This window comes from Monodon monoceros, unplaced genomic scaffold (genome assembly GCF_005190385.1).
Source record: "Monodon monoceros isolate NGI ecotype Baffin Bay Population unplaced genomic scaffold, NGI_Narwhal_1 Super_Scaffold_22, whole genome shotgun sequence".
In the NCBI taxonomy this organism is placed as follows: domain Eukaryota; kingdom Metazoa; phylum Chordata; class Mammalia; order Artiodactyla; family Monodontidae; genus Monodon; species Monodon monoceros.
This window is the reverse complement of record NW_021703779.1, coordinates 108,961,096-108,986,325: the sequence shown is the minus strand read 5'-3', so window position 1 is coordinate 108,986,325 and position 25,230 is coordinate 108,961,096. Positions and strand designations below refer to the sequence as shown.

At 43.7% G+C, this 25,230-nt stretch overlaps 1 protein-coding gene across 1 annotated transcript; it reads right to left on the bottom strand.

Annotated features, from left to right (window-relative positions):
* Window positions 1–1,493: 1,493 nt before the first annotated feature.
* Window positions 1,494–10,727, bottom strand: RBMX2 (RNA binding motif protein X-linked 2). Its single transcript, XM_029241256.1, has 6 exons — window positions 10,631–10,727; window positions 10,338–10,453; window positions 8,948–8,999; window positions 4,382–4,511; window positions 2,512–2,689; window positions 1,494–2,046 (listed from the first exon to the last, which is right to left on the bottom strand). Exons 1-6 carry the CDS (start codon window positions 10,633–10,635, stop codon window positions 1,544–1,546), a joined length of 984 nt encoding a protein of 327 aa, XP_029097089.1. The 5' UTR covers window positions 10,636–10,727; the 3' UTR covers window positions 1,494–1,543.
* Between the last annotated feature and the right edge of the window lie 14,503 nt (window positions 10,728–25,230).

Below are 25,230 nucleotides of genomic sequence, written 5' to 3'. Positions count from 1 at the left end.
TCTGTCATACAGAGTGAAGTCAGAAAGAGAAAGACAAATACCGTGTGCTAACACATATATATGGAATTTAAGAAAAAAAATGTCATGAAGAACCTAGGGGTAAGACAGGAATAAAGACACAGACCTACTAGAGAACGGACTTGAGGATATGGGGAGGGGGAAGGGTGAGCTGTGACAGGGCGAGAGAGAGGCATGGACATATATACACTACAAAACATAAGGTAGATAGCTAGTGGGAAGCAGCCGCATGGCACAGGGATATCACCTCGGTGCTTTGTGACTGCCTGGAGGGGTGGGATAGGGAGCGTGGGAGGGAGGGAGATGTAAGAGGGAAGAGATATGGGAACATATGTATAACCGATTCACTTTGTTATAAAGCAGAAACTAACACACCATTGTAAAGCAATTATACTCCAATAAAGATGTAAAAAAAAAATTATACTAAGTGAAAGTCACTGAACACAAAAGGCCACATGTTATATGATTCCATTTATATGAAATGTCCAGAATAGGTAAATCTACAGAAATGGAAAGCAGACTGGTGGTTGCCAGGGACAAGGAGGAAGAGGGAATGGAGAGTAGCTGCTTAATGGGTACAGGGTTTCATTTTGGGATGATGAAAGTTTTGGAACTAGATAGGGTTGGTGGTTTTAAAACACTGTGAATGCACCAAATGCCACTGAATGTTCCCTTTAAAATGGCTAATTTTATGTTAATTTCTTCTCAATAAAATAAATAAAGTTGTAAGGAAAAGATGTGGAGACATATCAACCAAAACAAAACAAAAAAAACGTCTAAAATTTCAAAAAAGGGGGAGGGGAGGGGAGGTGGGAAGGGAGCAGGCTGATGTTAAGAATCCTTACCACATTCACCGCAAGCTGTCTGAGCCTAGTGAAGCCACACTTCTCTACTCTATGGTTATACCTGCCAACTGGAAAGGTTACTGCAAGGGTTTTAAATATCCCACAAAGACTGGAATTCTAGAATTGCCTGATATTTCCCCTTCCTGGCCATTTCATCATAAATTGGGGTCACAAATTCAAGGGCCATATTTATGAACCCAAATTTAGGATACATACTCCGGTTAAGTACCAAGTATACTCCCAGGGACAATGGATTTTGCTCAAAAATCCAGGACATTTACCTGTTAAAAACTACAGCTCTCAATGATTCTAACACTCAAGGGATTAAAAGAACTCATCCTCAGATATTTTACATATAGAAATAGTAAAAGCATAACTGAATTTCACTGCATTTTAAAAACACAGCTCAGGGGCTTCCCTGGTGGCACAGTGGTTGAGAGTCCACCTGCCGATGCAGGGGACGCGGGTTTGTGCCCCGGTCCGGGAAGATCCCACATGCCGCGGAGCGGCTGGGCCCGTAAGCCATGGCCGCTGAGCCTGCGCGTCCGGAGCCTGTGCTCCACAAGGGGACAGGCCACAACAGTGAGAGGCGCATGTACAGAGAAAAGAAAAACAAACAAAAACAAAAAGAAAACACAGTTTATTTCCAATTCTACCATGCAGCTGAACAGGCTGTGGCTTCAGTGATGCCTGTGGTCACTAGGATTAGAGGACTCCCGGTCCCGGGAGTGCCGGGCCCTTTTATGCCTGTGAGATTTATCTTGACTCCTACTTCTACTTCTGTGACTACGCCCCTCAGAGCGCCCACTGTGCCGGCTGCAATGTGCGTCTGAGCTTCGACCTCTGTCTCTATCTCTGTTCTTGTCTTCTCTCTCTTCCCTCCTGCTTGATGACTTGTGTTCGTGCTTGGGCTTCTCCTTCCTCAGCTCCCTCTCTCGGTCCTCTGTTCCACCACAGCAGGTCGCCCTGATCTCAGGGGAGCTGGGGTGGGGCTTCCACACCTCCCTGGACTCTGACTTCTGACCCCTCTCTGAGTTCTTGCCACTGTGCTTTTTAGAGCCAGGGTCATCCTTTTCCTTTATCATCTTGCTTCTGGGCGATGAAGAGGAGGCTGGCTGCTCTGCCTGTACCTCCTGGTCAGTCTTCTCTTTTTCTTTCTTTCTTTTCTTTTTTTCCTTTCTGTCTGGAGAAAAAGAAGGGCAAAATAAGAAAAGGAAGATGGAAAAGATGGAGGACATGCAAAAGGAAAGCATCCTTGGCAGCAGCGTGAAGCAGTCACAGTCTCTACTTCCAGAAAAGTGCCCCCGAGAAGCCAAGCTGGATGTCTGTCACCCTTGATATGTCGAGTTGCTGTATAAGGCAACCCCCACTCTTAATTATCTCTTTAAAGACCCTACCTCCAAATACAGTCACATTCTGAGTTACTGGGTGGGGGAGGGCGGTTAGGACTTCAACATATGTATTTTGGTGGACAGAATTCAGCCCATACCATTAGCCTTCTGCTGATACCTCTCCTTTCCCAATTAAAGTAAGCTTCCCCACACCTTCCCCCTTCACACTTAAGAACTGATTACCAACTCTCAGTGAATGCTAAGAAGAACAAACACTAAGCCTACCCAGAATCTTCTCTTGGGCCTTAATGCTTTACCTTTTTTGTGTTTTTTGGTGGGTTTGCCATCTTCAGAGCCCTCAGATGAATTCAGTGAGGGAGTGTGAGCCCCGCAGCCCCTCTCCTGCAGCTCTCTGGTCACATCATCCATTTCTTCTGAGTCCTTAGGAGCCCGATAGTTAGACACATGATCCACTCGGATAGTTCTTCCTTTGATCTAAGACAGACAGGCAATGCTTCAGCAAAGACAGCCCTCCTATCTAACTATTTGAACCCAGCTGCAGAAATCCATGGTTTGAACCATACCCATTACCCTCCCGCTATTCTATTTCTCGGGAAATCTTGAAAGCAGACCTGCCCAACTGGTGTGTCACAGCACATATCCCTACACATTAATTCGCTCAGCCCTTGGGGCAGCCAGGTGGGGCCTGGCGCAGCTGGAGCCCCCAGGGCAGTTGTACTAGGCAGCGTCATCAGTTTACCCCAGAGTGCCATACTAATATCTTCACGTTCTACGTGTGCCATGAAGTGAAAAGAGCCTGGGAAGTACTGCCCCAAAGCACAAGCAGCACGGAAAACTGTAAGAGTTCAGACGCACAAACAATGAATTACCCTCAATCTGTAACACCCACAGTGAAACACACCATGAAAAAGCCTGGCAGCAAGAGGGAATTCCTGAAATTGAGCTCAATGCTACAGCTGCTTTCTCGACACAGCAATTAGGACAAGGCCAAAGCAGACCAATAGTTGGGAGGGGGGAAGGAATCTAGAAAGGACTACTTTTTTTTTTTCTTAAGCCCTCACACCTTGCTCTACCCCCACCATACTGGAACAACTGGCTCACACTGATACTATCGCTGCAAAGCACAACTCTCCAGGTGAACAACAAAAAATTGACCCCTTACTTAAAACAAAAACATTCAGGCAGATACAGACTTATTCTATAGACAAAGCCATCTGAAATTTGAAATGTCTGGCTTTTACTGTTCCATTCAAGAGCAAGTTTTTACTCTTACCTTTAAGCCTGAGCACTTTCTATCATCTATCTTATTCCCCATTTCAAAACATTTTTGAAAACCTTCCCTTTATGGTGACTCCCTTTGACTGCCGGCTCTCTTAAAAATCAAGCCTAGAACCTTTTTCCACCCTGTCCTATAATCTTCAGTTGTTCCACACTGGTACAGTCAGTGACAAACTCTCCAAGTCAAGAGTTACCCCTCTGACCTGTGACAATGCTCGTTCAACGGCAGTGCTTTTCCTAAACAAGCATAGGGACCACGTGGAGCACAGATAAGCCTGACTTGCCCCATGTCCTTCTCTTAGCCAAACGTCTCACTTACAAGGGTGGAAAAGAGAGGGGAACAGAGGAGAGAAAACTTCAGAATGAGTTACTTTTGTAGAATTTGTCATCAGATTTTAACTAGAGAATTTCCAGGGCCCAGTACTGCTAAGTCAGTGGAGACATATGACAGACATACATGGCTATGTCCTCAGCCATGAAACCATGATGGAGCCCCAAATTTCCTGACACAGGACAGCATGGAAGAGCAGCATTTGCTAGTCTCTTTGTTCTCCAGTATACCAGAAATGAGAGTGGAGTGTGAGGAGGGAAAGGTGAGAAATAGAGGCCTGGTTGGGTGCCGGGTGAAGGGGAGTGGGGGGTCATGGTACCTATGCTCCTGAGGAGATGGTTTGCTAAGAGATGGGTAAAAGGAACAAGTGCTGGCAGAGTCATGAGCCAATGGAATTATTTTCTGGGATCATTTCCTGGTCAATATGTCCCCAAACCTCTGCAACCCTCACAACACACCCAGCTGACCCGTACTGCCCTTGAGCCTGTGGCTATCAGGTGGGAAATGAAACTGAAGCCCTACATGAAGGAAAAGTTCTGCTTAGTAAGCATACTCACCTTGATCCCATTAAAATTGTCAACAGCCAGAATTGTGCTCCTCTGGTCTTCATAGCAGAGGAAACAGAATCCTTTGGATTTCCCAGTCTTCTTGTCCCGTACCAAATTAATGTTAACAATTTCGCCATATCTATTTATTTTATAAAAGAGTAAGACACTATTGACTTAAAATGCAAAAACTTTCAGATTGGATGACAAAACAAAATTCAAATAATATAGTCTGTACGGGAGACACATCTAGAACAAGATGACAACGAAAGGTTAAAAATAAAAAGTTAGACAAAGATATATCAAGAACACCCAATTAAGAAATGGGTGGTAGTATTAAGATCAAAGATGACTTCAAGGCCAACAAAAAAAAACATTTACATGTGACTAAGAGGGCTCTTTTGCTCTGAAAAAGGTCCTAATACATAACAAAAGTCATGAAATTTTATGCATAAATCAACAAATCAAAAATTATAATTAAAAATAGGATGAGCAAGTAAGAGTGAAAGTTATGAGAGATTTATGAACCACTTTGAGTTCATAACACATAAAATTGACAAAAATAGGCCAGAGGAATTAATTAATATAAAATTATATAATATAAATACAAATAAACTTATAACTAATAATATAACAATTATATTGTTAAAAATATTAACATCAGACTAGTATATGTACAGATATATTTGATTGTACAAAAAGATGAGTTTCTTCTCAAGAATCCATGAAACACATATTAAAATTGATTGTAGACTAGGTCTCAAAGTAAACCTCAATCATCTCCAAAAACAGCACAGACCATATTCTCCAACCACAATGTTAAACTGCTGGAAATAATATTTTAAAACAAAAAATACCCTACCTAGAACTTGAAACCTATTCTCCAAGCTAACAACTGGATGAAAGAGAAAGTAAAATAAAGAAAAGAAATCAATGGCAGACTCTAGAAAATAACAAAAATGGGAATATATACCAAAATTTATGGGATGTGGCTAAAACCACACTCAGGAAAATCTGTAGATTGCACATCCCCTAAAAAGTCAATGTTACCATAACATAATTTAAACATATGAATAAATGAATGCATAAAAATTTAAAAATAATAATTTTGCATAGCAAAAAGATCACAATAAGCTAAGTCAAAAGTCAAATGACAAACTAGGAGAAAACGTTTGCAATTTATATCACAGATTAAGGACTAGAAAGCCATTTTTTTCCTTTTGCTATAAAAGACATTATCAGGACAACTGGTGGAGTTGAATAAAGTCTATAAGATTAGATAATAATACTGCAACAGTGTTGATTTCCTGAATTTGATCACTATACTGAGGTTAAACAAGAGAATGTACTTGTATTTTGGGAAATACACATTGAAGAATTTAGGAGTAAATGGGCATCATGTCTGCAACTGACTCTCAAAAGGTTAAAAAAAAATGTATAGGTGGCAAGAAATAATAACAAAGCATATGTGGTAAAATGCTAACATCTGGGGACTCCGAGTGAAGGGGGTACAGGTATACTTTATACTATTTTATAACTTGCCTGTTTTAAGCCAGAAATTATTTCAAAATAAAAAGTAAAAGAAAAAAGAATACAGGAGTTGGCTTGAAGGGACTACTACAGACCAAACTGGGACAATGAGCATCAAGAAATAAGAATAACAGCAATGTAGTATAACACATCAAATTAAAAAAAAGTCCACAGCAATACAATACATGATAAAGTGTTACAACAATAAGTTCATACCCTTAACAATGAAGAGCTCTTGTAAAATCAGTAAGAAAATGAGGAATACAGTAATAGGGAAAAAAATAGGCAAATGATATTAATAGACAATTTACAAAGAAAAAGAAATAATAAGGGCCTGTAAATCTATGAAAGGATGTTCAACCTCTCTGATGATGAAATAAAGGCAAAGTAAAATAATACTGAGAGGCTGTATTGCAAATATTTTTTTAAATAACGATTACTGATTTGGATTCAGAAAAATGACCATTCTAGTGAGAGTGGAAATTGATACCACCTTTTCAGTGGAAACTGAAACAACCTTTTCAGAGAGTAATCTGGCAATGTTTATAAAACATCTTTAAAATGTTACCATACTGATCCAGTAATTTCACTAAGGAAACCATCAGGGATGCGTACAAAGATGTATATACTACAATGTGTATTGCAGTATAATTTATAACAGCAAAATATTAGAAATAACGCCCAACTTTGAAAAGAGGGCAATAAAGAAAAACACCAAGATGTTAACAGCTTTTCCTTAAAGTACATTCTATTTTCTTCTTTATACTTTTTCTTTTTGCCAAATGTTCTTTTTTTTATAACTATAATTTTTTTTTAAACATCTTTATTGGAGGACAATTGCCCCACAATGGTGTGTTAGCCTCCACCCTACAACAAAGTGAATCAGCTACACACACACACACACACACACACACACACACACACACACACGTCCCCACATCTCCCCCCCTCCCGCATCTCCCTCCCTCCCACCCTCCCTATCCCACCCCTCTAGGTGGTCACAAAGCACCGAGCTGATCTCCCTGTGCTATGTGGCTACTTCCCACTAGCTATCTATTTTACTTTTGGTAGTGTATATATGTCCATGCCACTCTCTCACTTTGTCACAGCTTACCCTTCCCCCTCCCCATATCCTTAAGTCCATTCTCTAGTAGGTCTGCGTCTTTATTCCCATCTTGCCCCAGGTTCTTCATGACCTTTTTTTTTTTTTAGATTCCATATATATGTGTTAGCATATGGTATTTGTTTTTCTCTTTCTGACTTACTTCACTCTGTATGACAGACTCTAGGTCCATCCACCTCACTGCAGGTAACTCAATTTCATTTCTTTTTACAACTGAGTAATATTCCATTGTATATATGTGCCACATCTTCTTTATCCATTCATCTGTTGAGGGACACTTAGGTTGCTTCCATGTCCTGGCTATTGTAAACAGAGCTGCAATGAACATTTCGGTACATGACTCTTCTTGAATTATGGTTTTCTCAGGGTATTGCCAAATGTTCTATAATGACTATACATTACTCTGATAATCAGAAAACAAAATACTTTTTGAAAGCCACTGTTATCAATCGCAAAGGCAATCTTCATGGAGAGCAACGTGTATAGCCAGAACAGAGAATTGGATAAACACACACACTAGCTGTGTGAAACAAACACACTCAATGCAAATAAGACAAAAACAGCTCCCAGATGGAAGGCTGGATCAGGGAGAGGTATCACAAAGGGGTGGAAATTATAGGCTGTACCTGCTGTGAACTTCCCAATACCCAGGAGTTGGAGGAAGCAGCCTCTGTCCCTCTCAGGGCCTTCTACCATGGCCGCCTTCTTGTTTTGTTGTTTTTGTTTTGTTTTGTTTTGTTTTTTGTTTGTTTGTTTTGCGGTACGCGGGCCTCTCACTGTTGTGGCCTATTCCGTTGCGGAGCACAGGCTCTGGACGCGCAGGCTCAGCGGCCATGGCTCACGGGCCCAGCCGCTCCGCGGCATGTGGGATCTTCCCGGACCGGGGCACGAACCCGTATCCCCTGCATCGGCAGGCGGACTCTCAACCACTGCGCCACCAGGGAAGCCCCATGGCCTTCTTCTTGCCCAATTTCTTTCCCATGGCCTTCTGCCCTATATGCTGCCCAACCATTCTGCCAGAACCTGCTGCCCCCTAAGTTGCCCAACCACTCAGCCAGGGCCCTCTGCCCACTGGAAGGCCCAACCATGCCCTGCCATGGCAATGACTCTGCCAGGGTGTGCTAGCCGTGTTTGCTTGCCCAACCCCTTTTACCATGGTCCTCTTCCCCTGAGGGCTACACAGCCCAGGGGTCATGGCCCTCTGCTCCTGTGAGCTGCCAAGGCCCTCTGGCCCTATGGACTAACTACTCTATGTAGCTCTGGGGTTGTGCCCAACCCCTCTCCTACCAGCTGCCACTACTAGTGTGAGCTGCCAAGACCCTCTCCCACCCAGTGCTGCTGCTATCATCCCATAGCAGAATGAAGAATATAAAGTTCTCCTATACATTCTTATTCCTCAGCAGCCTGTGATTCTCAGCCTCCGGTTAGAGATTGGCTCTGCTCACTAACCTTACCCTAATCTAGAAACAAAGCAAGCAAACTATTGCCTAAACCTGTTGCTTTTTTCCCAATTCCTCTGTGCTTTGCCCTAATCCTACAATGCCACACAGGTGTGGGCCCAGAAGGGCCCCGTGATCATGAGTTACCACGGGTTTGTAGGAGCCCGAAGAGATGGGCCAACACAGTACCTTCCTGGGAGTTCCAGCCTGTTCCAGTGTAGGCCTCAGTGAAAAAGTAATAAAAATAGACCAGAATCCCCAAGACAGCCTCCTAAATCATCCAACTTCTTGGATCTTCCACATTGGGAGAGTACCAGCACCATGTCCTGGGACTGATCTAAACTAGAGCGGAAGCTCCAGCCCTCCCTGTGCAGGGAGGCCGGTCAGCCTAGAATTAAAATAAATGGTTTTTGTGATGCCATAAAATGCATTATGGAAGCAAACTATTCTGATGACTGAGAAGGCAGAAAATGAAAGGGGACTTACTGTGAGAACACACAGATGATGTCCCCTTCAGTCAGCTCATAAGGAAGCCCTCCTAGAAGAAAAAAACACATTTCAGTTCAGCAAACATTTACCAAGTGTCTACTATGTGCCATGCATGCTTCCAGCCAGGCACTGGGGGTGCAAAGAAGAGTAAACGACAGGGCCTGCCCTCAAAGAACTCACAGTCTGATGCAATGACAGAAACACACAGAAGATGTAGCAGTAGTACAGAAAAAACAGTGATTAACTTTGAGTGGAAAGATCGGGGCCACCCCTAACCAAACTAATCCTCCTCACACCCAAAATCTTCTGGACAAAGCAGATAGTTTCCAGCACAAAACTTAGATTCCATAAACATATCTTGAACTCATGTGCTCTTTATCTACAAATTCAACAGCTAAGATCCAAAATCAGTTTAAATATGCAAATATTAACCCCAACTCACACAGACTAAGGATTATAAAGTCAATTGTTAAGCATTTCATAGGAAATAAATTCCCCTGCAAATGTTTCCTTCCTCATCAGTAGAATGGGGATATTAGTACTTTCTTCACAGAATTTTTATAAGAATTAAATAAAACAATGTTTATAAAATGTTTAGCACAATGTCTGGTGCAATAACCTCTTTGAATAACCTGTCAAATTACTGGATGTGACACAAGTGAATACAGAGATGGTGATATGACCATGGATAAAAGGCAGGAGCTAATTAGATGAGGAAAATAAGTTCTGAGGGAAAGGGAATGGGGCGGGAGGGAGTTGGCAGTAATATGGGATAGGGGCTAAGACCATGAGTTCTAGAATCCCATAGTTCTGGCTGTTTCACTTACTAGCTATGTGGAAGGAAGTCTATTAACTTCTCTGCACCTCAGTTTCCTTAGCTGTATAAATGGGGGGACGGGGGTGATAAAAATGGTCTCTGAGGGCTTCCCTGGTGGCGCAGTGGTTGAGAGTCCGCCCGCCGATGCAGGGGACGCGGGTTCGTGCCCCGGTCCGGGAAGATCCCACATGCCGCGGAGCGGCTGGGCCCGTGAGCCATGGCCGCTGAGCTTGCGCGTCCGGAGCCTGTACTCCGCAACGGGAGAGGCCACAACAGTGAGAGGCCCGCGTACCGCAAAAAAAAAAAAAAAGGTCTCTGAGAAACCAAGTGGCACGATTCTTAGCATAGTGAATGACAAGCAGTACCTATCATGAGCACTGACTTGGCAGAGAGAGAAAACTAGAAATGGGGGAGAGAAAAGACATGGAAAACGGATTCACAGGCAGAGAGCGGAAGGAAATAAAAGTGAGTGATGAATGTCGGGAGGACTGAAGGGCGGGAACGCTGAAATGTTAGGGAGCAGGTCAGGAGAGAATGAGGAGCCCTACGGGAGAAAGATATGGGCCTCACCCAAGAAGATCCAGGCGCTGTCCTTGTACTCGGAGTGCCAAGACACCTTCTCCGCTACCCCCAGCTGGACCTCACGCTCATTCAGCTCGTTGATCAGCTTAACCTTAGTTAAAGGGCTGCACAGGGCGCGAAAAAGCGCACAAGTAAGCGCGGCCCGGCCTGAGGTAAAGGAGAGCAAAACTGGGGGACTAATTTTCTAGTCTCCCCGCCTCTCCCGCCCCTCAGCCCCGGCAGGCCACCTCCGGCTGCCCGTCCCCGACACCTCCCCTCAGAGGGAAGCTCTGGGGCCTTACTTCATCTCTGCAGGTTCACGCTCAGAACCTAGGAACAGACTTCACGCTCAGAACCTAGGAACAGACTTCACGCTCAGAACCTAGGAAGCGACTTCCGGGAGAAGCCGTAAGACGCATGCGCAGCCCCAGCGCCGCGCGCCCATTGGTCTCCGCGGAACTTGCGCCGCGCCGGAAGAGCACAGCCGCGCGCCCATTGGTCTCCGCGGAGCTTGCGCCGTGACGGAAGAACGCAGCCGCGCGCCCATTGGTCTCCGCGGAGCTTGCGCCGCGCCGGAAGAGCGCAGCCGCGCGCGCCTGCGCACTAGGTCGAGAAGCGGCTTTCCTGGTCTGGTGAACTTGTTCCCTCGGAGTTTTTCTCTGGTCCCTCCCTTCCTTCCTCTGTGAAATTGGGCGAGAGTGCGAGCCTGGTCTGTTACAGGACTCCTAGCTCTTGGACGATGCCTGGCATTGATTGGGTTAGCTATAAATGTTTGCTGAATTAAGACTGAAAAAGGTGCCTGATACGGCGACTTGAGTCCCAGCCTTCGCTCCCAGGGCTAATTCCCACTCCATCCTTCACTCCAGCCGATTACTCACACGCACACCCCCATCAAATCATCCCTGTTCAGGAGTGATGGCAGAAAAGTGAAGAAGATACGTGAGGGGGTAAATCTTTTTTGTCTCTCAAATCCCAATGCATAGGCAACTGACAAGTGTGCCTCCATAGGCTGAATTGAATACCCAGATTTGTGTGAAAGCTGCTACCCCTTTTCCGTAGTCACTTTCCTACTCAAGCGGGAGGTAGAAATTCATATTGTTAAATTAATAGCTAACAATTGAGCAGAAAATGCTAGATTGTGTGCTAATCAATTTACATGCGTTGGCCCTCTATTCTTGTAACAACCCCGTGAAGTCTATAGATACTATTATGGTCCCCATTTTATAGAAGAAACTGAGGTTTAAAGGAGTTAAAGAGCTTGAAAGGTACTCTCTCTCTACCCATCAGGTCTGGCTGATTCATCAATCCTTACTAAGCATCTGTATTTGTCCTGTACAGAAAGCCTGTAGACAGGATTGTAAGGTTGGGTTCTCTGCCTTCAAAGAGCTATAATATCATCGAGGGGACAGGGTATATTTGCTTGATAGATTTTACTCCAGAAATAATCAGGAACATGTAGAAGAGGTGGTGGCATATAATGTGTGAATAAACCATACTGAAGACTTGAATCCATCTTGCATATGTGGACATCAGTATCTGGTCTCAGATCATGCATGGTCTAAAAGTGAAATTCCGGAGCTGTGTAGTTCTCTGTGTAGGCCTAGCTCAGAGCCCCAGAAACTAGGCACTTCATAAAAGTACTTTGATGATGATGGTGATGATGACAACTGTACCCTCAGTGGTTCACGATGTACCCAGTGTCTTGCCAAGAAGCAGAACAGAGGCTGCCCATAAATGACAGTTTCTCTTCATTCATTCTGTGTCTTTTCCCCTCCCCTACTCCAACCCAGCTATTCATTAACTTTGCAGAATTACCTTGGCAATGAAAACTAAACAGTGACAGATTGCATATGGGTTTTATCTCCTCCTAGAAACCTTAGGTTGCTTAGTTGTAGGGTTGAAGTAGTCACTGCAAAGTGGTAAACTAGCATACAGTATTATCTGGCTGGATTCTTCAGGCAACTGTGAAATGAGAGAATTGGAGCAATACCTGGGCCTCAGTCATCAGAGTTCAAAAAGAAGATGAAGCAAAAGAGGAGAATAACATGAACGAAATAATAGCCACCTTGGATGGCAAACGCTGGTCCTCCTCTCAGACATTAAATTCAGAGGGTCCTCTGGATTCCCATCCCCTTTCCACTCAGACTTATGGAAATCTCTAGGCATCGTCTTACCTACCAATTCCTACCAAGTGGAAGCACATCCATGGAGATGTCCCAGGTAAACTGGGAAGATTTTTAGCTCTCCCAGCTTCTACTCCTTTCTCCACCAATAACATTCATTTAGCACCCATTGTATGCAGAGCTCACTTTTAGGTTCAGTGGGTAATGCTAAGGAAACTGAAGGCAGTCCCCACATTCAAGGAAAAGCTGAACAATATGTCTAGCCAAATTCATCTCTCCACTTCCCACCACCACACCACATCCCAATGTTATCACCATTTTCCTGGTTGCCCAGGTTCAAAAACAGGGATGTCATGCGTCAGTCTTCCCTATTACTCACCCAAAAATATATATCCAGGGCTTCCCTAGTGATGCAGTGGTTGAGAGTCCGCCTGCCGATGCAGGGGACACGGGTTCGTGCCCCAGTCCAGGAAGATCCCACATGCCGCAGAGCGGCTGGGCCCGTGAGCCATGGCCGCTGAGCCTGCGCGTCCGGAGCCTGTGCTCCACAACAGTGAGAGGCCCGCGTACCGCAAAAAAAAAAAAATATATATATATATATGTATATATATATACATATATATATATATCCAATCACCAATTCCTAATAATTGTGCCACTGCAGTGTCTATAAAACACATCCGTCTACTCTCAGTGGTGTTTTGAGTCATTGTCACATGCCTCCCAGCTCTTTCAGTACTCTTATAACTGCCCCAGCCCCTATTCTCCAGTCTTTTCTCCCACTGCGCCTCACCATGAAGCCTCAACTTCAGCCAGGTTCCACTTCTATCCATTCCCTCAAGGGCCCCTTTCATTATCCAATCCAGATACCTCTTCTGAGAGAGCCCCATAACCCTGGGCCACTCGCCTCTCTCTAACTGAAACCTGCCCAAGCTCCAAACTCTCATCAAGGCATCTCTCATACAGGAAACCTTTCCTGACCTTGCCAGCCTGCAGTGATGGCTCTCACTTCTGAACTCTGCAGCACTTCGCCGCTCTTTTATGCTCTCCCCCCAGAAAGACTGTGAGATCCCAGAAGGTAAAGACTGCATCTTTAAGCTCTCAGCACCTCAAACCTCAAACACTTTCCTGCACACATAGCAAGCACACAATACACTTATTGGTTAATGAAACTGAAAACACAGTTATGGTTACCTTTAGGGAAACAGATGAAGGTAGGGGAAAAGAGGCTTTTATTTTCCCTTTGTCCCTTTCTATACTGTTAGAACTTTCTTACCATTATCCAGCTATCTTACCTTTATCACACTTTTTTATTGCCATGTTATGATCTTAATTTTCTTGCTTTTGTCTTTTATTCATTCAACAAATATTTACTGAGCAACTATTATATGCTAGACACTGTTCTAAGTGCTGGGGTTATAACAGTAAACAAGGCAAGTGGAATTCCTGTCCTTATGGAGTTTACATTCTTGTTGGGGAAGAAGGAAAACAGACATATAAATATACATTCGATGTTGATAAATGCTATGAAGGAAAAATAAAGCAGCATTAGGGGGCAGAGAGTGAGAGAGTATTGGTATTTTATAAAGGGTGTCAGTCAAAGAAGCCCCCCCCACGATAAAGTGACATGGAAGTGGAGATCTGCAAGCCATGAGGGTATCTGGGAGAAGACTGTTCTAGGTAGCAGGAACAGTACGTGCAAAGGTCCTGAGACAGGAGTGTGTTTGAGAAACAACAAGGAGGCCAGAGTGACTGGAGAGGAGCAGGGAAGGGAAAGAATGACAGATTTTTGTTTATTTAACAAAATCCAATTTAATACCCACCATGTACCAGACATTGTTTTAGGTACTTTACACATATTAATTCATTTACTTCTGACAACAGCTCTATGAAGGAGATACTGTAATCCCCATTTTGCCGATGAGGAAACTGAGGCACAGAGAGGTTAAGTCACTTACCCTAGGTCACACAATGGGAGAGCCAGGATAGTGTGGCTTCAAAGTCTGTACCCTTAGCCACTATGCACAGGATAAGCGGAGTTCAGGGGAGCAAATCAGGCATGGTCATGTTGGGTGGCAACTTTGGATTTTACTCAATGTGAGGTGAGAAGCCACTGAAGGATTTTAGTCTGACTTACATTTTAGCAGGATCACTTTGGCCACAGATTGGAGGTGGCCAGGGGCGGGGAAGTGGGAGGGGGAATGCCTAAGGTAGAAGCAGGAAGACTAGTTAGGAAGCTCTGCAATAATTCAGGGAAAAGATGTTGGTGGTTTATCTCAGGGTGACAGCAAAGGAGGTGGTATTCCATGCTGGTATCTTTTTAAGCTAAAAAATATATTTAAAAAATAAATAAGAACACGTCTAACACCAACATAAAGTCATATCCTGTGTTTGCGAGTGTTTAGGTGCTGGGCTAGATGCTGGGGATACTACAGTGAACAAGACCACAAGACACCAGCTCACAATGTTGCCAGACAATTACATATGTGAATAAATATAACACAAAAGGATGAGTGTCAAAATGAAGACATGAGTGAAATGCTATTGGAACTAGATAAGGAATCAGTTAATTCTGATTGCTTGGGGTCAGAGGGAGCTGGGGATGGAAAGCAGATTGTCATGTAAAGATACAGAAAGGCAGGTAACAGTTGAGCTGGACCTTGAAGGCAATCACCATGCAGGTGGAAGATAGGGGATGGGTGCCCTGCAGAAAGAGCGTTTCAAGCAGAGGAACCAGCAGAAGAAGAACCACCAAAGGCAAAAGCATCAAAGTGTATGGTGTACTTACAATGCCAAGACATGGAAGCAACCTAAGGGTCCATCAACAAATGAATGGATAAAGAAGATGTGGTATATATATATATATATATATATATATATATATATATATATATACACACACACACACACACACACACACACAATGGAATACTACTCAGCCATTAAAAGAATGAAATAATTCCAAGTGCAGCAATATGGAGGGACCTAGAGATTTTCATACTAAGGGAAGTAATCCAGAAAGAGAAAGACAAATATTATATAGGTAAACAACAAGGACCTACTGTATAGCACAGGGAACTATATTCAATATCTTGTAATAACCTATAATGGAAAAGAATCTGAAAAAGAATATATATATATATTTATATCACTAACTTTGCTGTACACCTGAAACTAACACAACAGTGTAAATTAACTATACTTCAATTTTTTTAAAGTGTATAGTGTGACCAGGGGATGGAATGGGGGGCAGGACATCCTATGAAGATGGAAGAGTTCAGGCCATTTTGTGAAGGGCCTTGTAGATGAAGCCAAGAAAGTCAGATTCCATTCTTTTACATGTAGCTATCCAGTTTTCTCAGCACCACTTATTGAAGAGGCTGTCTTTTCTCCATTGTATATTCTTGCCTCCTTTATCAAAGATAAGGTGACCATATGTGCATGGGTTTACCTCTGGGTTTTCCATTCTGTTCCATTGATCTATATTTCTGTTTTTGTGCCAGTACTATATTGCCTTGATTACTGTAGCTTTGTAGTTTAGTCTGAAGTCAGGGAGCCTGATTCCTCCAGCTCCATTTTTCTTTCTCAAGATTGCTTTGGCTATTCGGGGTCTTTTGTGTTTCCATACAAATTGTGAATTTTTTTGTTCTAGTTCTGTGAAAAATGCTGTCCATCGACAGATGAACGGATAAAGAAGATGTGGTACATATGTACAATGGAATATTACTCAGCCATAAAAAGAAAAGAAATTGAGTCATTTGTAGTAAGGTGGATGGACCTAGAGACTGTCATACAGAGTGAAGTAAGTCAGAGAAAAACAAATACCGTACGCTAACACATATATATGAAATCTAAAAAAAAAAAAATGGTTCTGAAGAACCTAGGGGCAGGACAGGAATTAAGATGCAGAGGACATAGAGAATGGACTTGAGGACACGGGGAGGGGGAAGGGTAAGCTGGGACGAAGTGAGAGAGTGGCATGGACATATATACACTACCAAATGTAAAACAGCTAGCTAGTGGAAAGCAGCCATATAGCCCAGGGAGATCAGCTCGGTGATTTGTGTCCACCTAGAGGGGTGGGATAGGGAGGGTGGGAGGGAGACACAAGAGAGAGGAGTTATGGGGATATATGTATACGTATAGCTGATTCACTTTGTTATACAGCAGAAACTAACACACCATTGTAAAGCAATTATACTCCAATAAAGATGTTTTTTAAAAAGTCAGATTCCAGCCTGTAGGCAATGAGAGGTGATCATATGGCTCAGTCATTCAGTCAGTCAGCCAACCAACAAGGCAGCTGCTTTTGTTGAGGACCTGCTATATGCAGATACTGCATTAGGTACTGAGAATACAAAGGTGAACATGCTCAGTCTCAAGGGAAAACATATATGTGGGGGGAAAAATACAATCCTGGCATTCTCCCTTAACCCTGGGAATGAAATTGTCAATTTTATTTTCGATCACCTTGGAACCACTATGGAGAATAGACTGAAGGTGCACGAGTTCTTATGTTGGGAGAGCAGTTGGCTGTGATGGGCAGGACCAAAGTCAACAGACTTCAGTGGCACAATATGTTGATTGAAGTAAATGTGGGTGGTGAGGAAACATCTAGGGATGACGCTTAGGTTTCTGGTTCAAGACTAGCTGGGTAATGACATTCTGCCGAGGCAAGAAAGGCAGAGAGGAAGACTGGTTTGGGAGAAAGATTATGAATTCATTGGTAAACTGTTGAGTCAAAGTGCCTGAGGAGCCAACAAAGGAGATGAGGAGGAGGATGACAGATGAAGATGAAGCAGCAGGAGAAAGTAGGATTCAAGAAGAGTGAAAGGTGATCAGCATTGTCAGACACTACAGAAAAGGTCTCTTGGTAGAAGCACCTTTAATTTTTCAGTGTTTTCATCCACTTATTTCAATTGATCCAAAAACAATGTCACCATCAGGAAGGCTGACTCAAGAGGACCCATAAATCTAAGCAGCATGCCATCCTGTACTTACCTGCTCCCACACTGGAGACTTAGGGGCAATGCTGCTTGATGGAAGCAAAACAGAAGCCTAAAACAATGGATGCAGGCCACACTTTACTTGAGTTAAAGAAAGCTGTTTAAATGTATTTGTTTCAAAGATCTGGTCCTGATTTGTAGGTTTCCTGGAGGACTAAAGGGAATAAGAAATGATACATTGTGTTAACAGAGGATCTTATCATCTCTTCCTGGGATATTAACTTGAATCCATGCGTGGGCTTCAGGGAGTCTATGAAGACCCTGCACTTGTTTGTATGATGTGCATGTACATGAACATGTGCATTTTTTAGAGGGAGGTCCACAGCTTCCATCAGATTTTTAAAGGGCTCTATGATTCAAAAACAACAGCTAGGAGAGAGTATGAAGAAAAGGGAACCCTCCTACACTGTGGGTGGGAATGTAAATTGGTGCAGTCACTATGGAGAACAGTATGGAAGTTCCTTAAAAAGCTAAATACAGAGTTACCATATGATCCTGCAATCCCACTCCTGGGCATGTACATCCGGAGAAAACCGTAATTCAAAAAGATACATGCACCCCAATGTTCACTGCAGCACTGTTTACAATAGCCAAGACATGGAAGCAACCTAAATTTCCATCGACAGATGAATGGATAAAGAAGATGTGGTACATACATACAATGAAATACTACTCAACCATGAAAAAAGAATGAAATAATGCTGTTTGTAGCAACATGGATGGACCTAGAGATTATTATACTAAGTGAAGTAAGTCAGACAGAGAAAGACAAATATCATGTGTCACTTATGTGTGGAATCTAAAAAATGATACAAACGAACTTATTTACAAAACAGAAATAGACTCACAGACATAGGAAACAAATTTACCTTTACCAAAGGGGATAGGTGGGTGGGGAGATAAATTAGGAGTTTGGGATTAACATATACACACTGCTATATACAAAATAGGTAAACAACAAGGACCTACTGTATGGCACAGGGAACTGTACTCGATATTTTGTAATAACTTAGAAAAGAATCTGAAAAAGATTATATATATGTATAAATATATGTATGTATGTATAACTGAATCACTGTGCTGTACAATTGAAACTAACACAACATTGTAAATCAACTATACTTCAGTTTTTAAAAAATACCACAATAACAGCTAAGGATAACTGCCTTAGATAAGCACCTTTGATTATCTGTGAATACCGTCATCCACAGATAATTGAGAGCAGTCTGCAAAGCTTAGCAAGAAGGTGTTGCAGGAGAACTGGCATGAGTTATGTGAGTCAGGTATTGGTGAACTGGAAGCACAACTGCACCCCTATGGGCTCCCCGCCAGGCTCAGCACAACTGTTGGCCCCTGGCAATCTGATGCTTTAGGTAGAATCCCAAGTAACTGGACGGAGAATCCCAAACTCTTGAGGAGCAAGAGGCCAAGTTGCTTCCAGGGGTGAGTTTGCCTTCTAGAAGACACACAACAGATGTCCTTTTACCACCTGGCTGTCATTTTCCCCTTCCTCCACTGCCCAGAGCAGCAGCTTTCTACACGTCAAGCACCACAAATTTCAGAAGCAGCCAAGATTTCTGATAAGCTGACTTTGAAAGCAGAATCCAGTTCCAGAGAAGAAAGTGAGAGAGTAAAGAAGAAATTGCTGGGGGAGTAAATGGCTCTGATCCAAGAGGAGCCTCCTGTAATCACAAATCACATTTACTCTAAATCCATGATGTTGAATCCCCATTGGCATGCAGGCCTATGGAGTGTGTGTGCTGAACTGAACTGAATGGGACAATCATACCAGATGGGGTGAGGAACAGAGCTGGGCCAATCCAACTGGAGCTGAATGGAAAAGCTTTTTTTTTTTTTTTTTTTTTTTTTTTTTTTTTTTTTTTTGCGGTACGCGGGCCTCTCACTGCTGTGGCCTCTCCCGTTGTGGAGCACAGGCTCCGGACGCGCAGGCTCAGTGTCCATGGCTCACGGGCCCAGCCGCTCTGCGGCATGTGGGATCTTCCCGGACCGGGGCACGAACCCGTGTCCCCTGCATCGGCAGGCGGACTCTCAACCACTGCGCCACCAGGGAAGTCCGGAAAAGCATTTTTGAGGGATGACAGGAGCCTGCCTACTCAGGTCAATCTCCAACCCAATGACTAGTGCTCTACTCCCTATTCTCCAAAATGTTCCCTGCATGATCAGCTTTTACTGTCCTCATTTTCACTATTTGAGCCAGACTTTTTCTGGGGTGTTCTGTTGCTGAGCCATATCACAGAATGACATACAGAGACCAAGGTGAAGAAGCTAGTTAGCAGGAATGATCCAGAAACACTGATCCAGAGAGTAGGAGACAGTCTGCAGATTAGGGAAAGGAGTGGGTGGGCCACAGGGCAGAGAAGCCAGATCACTGAGACACATCACTGAAAAGACTAGATCAGATGGGCGATCAGAGAGACAAGCTGAGGGGCAAGCAAAGCCCTCAGAAGAGAAGCACAGGACGGGCCTGTCTTGGCTCAAGTCACAGTGACATTGCATGTAGGCTGGCAGCATTCTTCCTGTATGTGGTGAGGGCTAGCATCCTTCATGAGGCTGGGCACAGGTTTTCAAAGCCTTCAGATGATGCCACATAGCTTTCACCCTTTCTCTGGTCAGCAATTTACATTTCTGTAATAACGTTACAATTCTGAAGAGACCAGCTGACAGAGTTAGAAGAATATAGACTCTGAGGCTTGGCAGACGTGGGTTCAAACCCCAGTTCCACCCCTTGCTAGCTGTGGAACCCTGAGCAGTTTAATTAGCTTCAATGAACTCCATGTGCGTTGGTGATAATATCATCTCACGCAGATATTGTGAGGAATAAATGAGATCACACATGTGAAGTGTGTGTGATAAAATGTAGGTATTACTAACATTCACAATAATCTTCTCAGATTCTACATACCCCCAGGCATTGTTACAATCCCCACCCCTTCTGCAGCCCCCAAATCTTACCCCCAGATCTTCCTCAGGAAACAGTTGGAAATGGCTGTCTGAGAATGTGTGTGTGTGCATTTCTGTATAGTCCGAAAAAGGCCTTTGCAAACTAGTGCCTGAGTTGGAATAGGAAGGGGGAGTTTTGAGGTTTTTTCTTTTGAAATTACATGAATACATCCTCACTGTGAGAATATATAACAAGAAGTATTCAAAGTAAATCATGATGGTCTCTCTTCACCCCCCATCAATCCCACTGCCCACCTCACAGCTATTCACTCACTGTTAACAATCTCCTCTCTATACATTTAGCTGAGGTTTGGGGTTTTATTTTCATAAGTGGGTTCAGACTCTACATATTGACGTGTGACTTGATTTATCAACCAACAACATGTCTTGGAGGTCTCTCTGTGTCAGGACATATAAACCCATCCCATTCTTTTCACACCACTGCATAATATTTCACAGTAATGGATGTACCAGTCTACTCATTCAGGAAGAGATATTAAAGTCCTGGGCAAGATGCAGCTAAACCATCACCAGCAGATGGCTGGTCTAGGCACCATGAGAAATCAGGTGTGACTTGTCTTGAATATCTTCCTAGAGCTCCTCTCCCACGAGCCTGGCTCCAAAGCCAGGCTCTGTTGAAGCCTGGCATCTCCTGCACTCCCATTCCAGCTGAAACCTGTGGCCCTTTGTCCCGTTCCCTAGGGGTGGATGAAGCGCACTGGAGACTCAGAGTCCTCAGTCTGCTCCAGGACTGTAAGGACCAGCAACCAACCTCCCAGGAAGGAGCCATGTTCTCTGTGGCTATGATCTAGGACACACAGCTGAGACCAGGTGGTGGTGTGGGAAAGGGGGTAGAAAATACCAAGGGAAACACAGAGATGGGGGTAGCTAAGAATGAAGTGAGAGAGCTAAGGGAGACTCTTGGAGGCCCATCAAAAACAGATTGTGTAGGGAGTGAAAGACAATTCAGTGGGAATAATGTTTTGCACCACTGCAGAATCTCCTTCTAAGGCCCTCCTGACAGGTGGGCATTCATCGTTTACTTGCATACTTCCAATGACAGAGAGCTCACTATTTTCCAAGGATGCCTAAATTAGTTTGAATCAGCGTGTGGGTTCCTGAGACAGAAAACAGGAAAGTGTTAACGGCTAAAAGAAAACAAACAACTGTCTAGGATATGAGCAAAGGAAAAGTAGACTGAGAAGAGCATCTGTTGGGGATGGAGGGAAAAGAGACCTGGGCAGCAGAGAATACTGGTGCAATAGGCAGAATAATGGTCCCCACACCACCAAACATGTGCACATCCTAATCCCCAGAACCTATGAGTATTTTACCTTACATGACAAAAGGCACTTTACAGATGTGATTAAGGATCTTAATATGGGGAGGATATCATGGATATCCAGGTAGACTCAGAGTAATCACAGGGCCCTTTAAAAGAGCGAGGCAGAAGGGTAAGAGTCAGAGGAGGAGATGTGATTATGGAAGCAGAGGTCTGAGTGATGTGCCATGAGCCAAGGAATGTGCTCAGCTTCTAAAAGCTGAAAAAGACAAGGAAATTATTCCCCGCTAGAGGCTCCCGAAGGAATGCAGCCCTACCAACACCTTGATTTGAGCCTGTGGGACCAGTTTGGGACTTCTGATCTTGAGAACTAAGATAATAAATTTGTGTGGTTTAAGCCGCTGTGTTTGTGGTAGTTTGTTACAGCAGCAAAGTGAAACTAATACAACCAAGCACCTGACAGTAGGAGAGAGGAAAGGACAACTTTACCATGCCTACAGATCACCTGGATATCTTGTTCAAATGCAGACTCTGCATCAGTAAGTCTTGGGCAGGGCCTGAGATTTGCATTTCTACCAAGCTGTCAGGTCATACCAATGTTCCTGATCTGATACACCCTTTGATTAACAAGAGGATAGAAGAAAATCAAGAAAAATACCTGTGTAACATTTTACTGTTCATAAAGCCTTTTTGCATCCATCATATCTCATTTTTATCATACCCACAACACTGAGAGGTAGGTATTATTGTCCCCATGTCACACACGAGGAAGCCAAAGCTAAATCAGAGAGGTGAAGTCATTTGTCCACACAAAAGCACAGAAATAGCGTCAGGCTGGCCCCCAGGTGCCCTGACTCCAGAGCCTGTGCTTCTGCCATTTGACAGTGGTTCCCACCCCTGGCTGAATATTAGAATCACCTGCAGACCTTTTTAAACTCCAGATGCAGAGGTCAAATCCCAGACTAATGACATCAGAATCCCTTGGTGTGTGACCCAAACATCACTAGTTTTGGAATCAACAAGTGATTCCACTGCACAGCGAAGGCTAAGAGCTGTTTCACTAGAGCATTTCACTAGAGCAGCACCAGCATCAGCATCACCTGGGAGCTTGTTAGAAATGCAGATTCTTGGGCCCACCCCAGAACTAACACATTCAAAACTCTGGAGGTGAGGCTCAAGAATCTGGGTGTTAACCAGCCCTCCAGGGGATTCTGATGCACTCTTGAGTTTTAGCATGGGTTTGAAAAGGGCCACCTTGACTCCACGCATAGAGTCAAGGGCTGGGGAAACAAAAGCACTCATTAGATCCAGGTATAAAATTAGGCCAGGTGCTAAGTGACTGAAACCAGCCTCCTAATGGATGTACCAAAGAATAAAAACAGTTCTCAGGTTGGCAACCAGAATACCAAGTCCCCACGCCACAACCTTTCTGATCCTTTGTAAGAGAGACATCTGCCAAAGGCCCTCTCAGACTGTCAAAACATCCTGGAATATAATATTTGCTTCCAACTCTGCACCTTGCTCTTCACTCCCTCACTTAAAACACTAACCTTTCCCATTTGTGCTCTGACCTGAACTGAGTAAACAAGCTTCTCACCACTCTTCTCCCCACCCCTCTCTTCTTGGTATCCAAGATGAGAGTAGCAGGCAAAAGGTTAGTTCTAATGTACCTGAGCAAATGGATATACAATCTAAAATAGCAGTGAGCTACACAGCCGCCCTCCCTGGGCCCATCTCACCTGCCTCAGCAACACTGCCGCCGTTTGGCCTAACTCTATCCCAGGAAAATGGAAAATTCCACAACCAAACATTAGAGTAGATACTTTCCAGAATGGAGCTCACCTCCCCTTCTCCTGTCCCAGAGATACCTCAAGTCTACAGGATCAAGAAAAACAAGGCTAATATGATCCTGCAATCACACTCCTGGGCATATATTCAGAGAAAACTCTAATTCGAAAAGATACATGGACCCCAATGTTCACTGCAGCACCATTTACAATAGCCAGGACACGGAAGCAACCTAAATGTCCATCGACACATGAATGGATAAAGAAGCTGTGGTACATACATACAATGGAATATTACTCAGCCATAAAAAAGAATGAAATAATGCCATTTGCAACAACATGGATGGACCTAGGGATTATCACACTAAGTGAAGTAAGTCAGAAAGAGAAAGACAAATACCATATGATATCACTTATATGTGGAATCTAAAATATGACACAAATGAACTTATCTACAAAACAGAAACAGACTCACAGACATAAAGAACAGACTTGTGGTTGCTAAGGGGGAGGGAAGGTGGGGAAGGGAGGGATTGGGAGTTTGGGATTAGCAGGTGCAAACTATTATGTATAGGATGCATAAACAAGGTCCTACCATACAGCATAGGGAAATATATTCAATACCCTGCAATAAACCATAATGGAAAAGAATGTGAAAAAGAACATGTATATATGTATAACTGAGTCAATTTGCTGTACTGTAGAAATTAACACAACATTGTAAATCAACTATACTTCAATAAAGTAATTTTTTTTAAAAAAAGAAAGGCAGGGGCTTCCCTGGTGGCGCAGTGGTTGAGAGTCCGCCTGCCGATGCAGGGGACACGGGTTTGTGCCCCGGTCCGGGAGGATCCCACATGCCGCGGTGCAGCTGGGCCCGTGAGCCATGGCCGCTGAGCCTGCACGTCTGGAGCCTGTGTCCGCAACGGGAGAGGCCACAACAGTGAGAGGCCCGCGTACCGCAAAAAACAAACAAACAAACAAAAAAAAAAAAAAAAGAAAGGCAAAGCTACAGGATCGAGAAAGTAGAATGCAGGGAATTTCCTGGCGGTCCAGTGGTTAGGACTCCACACTTCCACTGCAGGGGGCATGGGTTCAATCCCTGGTCAGGGATCCTGCATGCCTCACGGTGTGGCCTAAAATTAAAAAAAAAAAAAAAGAAAGAAAGAAAGTACAAGACTGGCAGCCACCACTCATGACCAGAGACGTGGTCCAACATAATGCAGAAAAAGTTCTCAGCGAGTATACCCAATAGACAGCAGCTCTCGAGAGGGAGTAGGCTCTGTTCTAAACTGAATGACAGCTAGTAACAATTCTGTTTTGCTTTTCCTGCCCTTCTGAATCCTCAATTAATCAAGTTCTGAGGGATGAGAAATAGGGGACCAGCACACCCTATTTGAAAGAATTAGAATCTGAGGTGTTAGGAAACAACAGGTATAGCTGATTCACTTTGTTACAAAGCAGAAACTAACACACCATTGTAAAGCAATTATACTCCAATAAAGATGTAAAATATATATATATATATATATATATATATATACATACACTACCAAATGTAAAATAGATAGCTAGTGGGAAGCAGCCGCATAGCACAGGGAGATCAGCTGGGTGCTTTGTGACCACCTAGAGGGGTGGGATAGGGAGGGTGGGAGGGAGGGAGACACAAGAGGGAAGAGATATGGGGATAGATGTATATGTATAGCTGATTCACTTTGTTATAAAGCAGAAACTAACACACCA

Excerpts from the sequence above, each read along its gene's own strand:
- RBMX2 (XM_029241256.1), bottom strand. Across the intron at positions 9,000-10,337 it reads CAGCGCCTGGATCTTCTTGG|GAGGGCTTCCTTATGAGCTG; the intron begins GTGAGGCCCATA and ends TTTTTCTTCTAG. Across the intron at positions 2,690-4,381 it reads ACAATTTTAATGGGATCAAG|ATCAAAGGAAGAACTATCCG; the intron begins GTGAGTATGCTT and ends TGTCTGTCTTAG.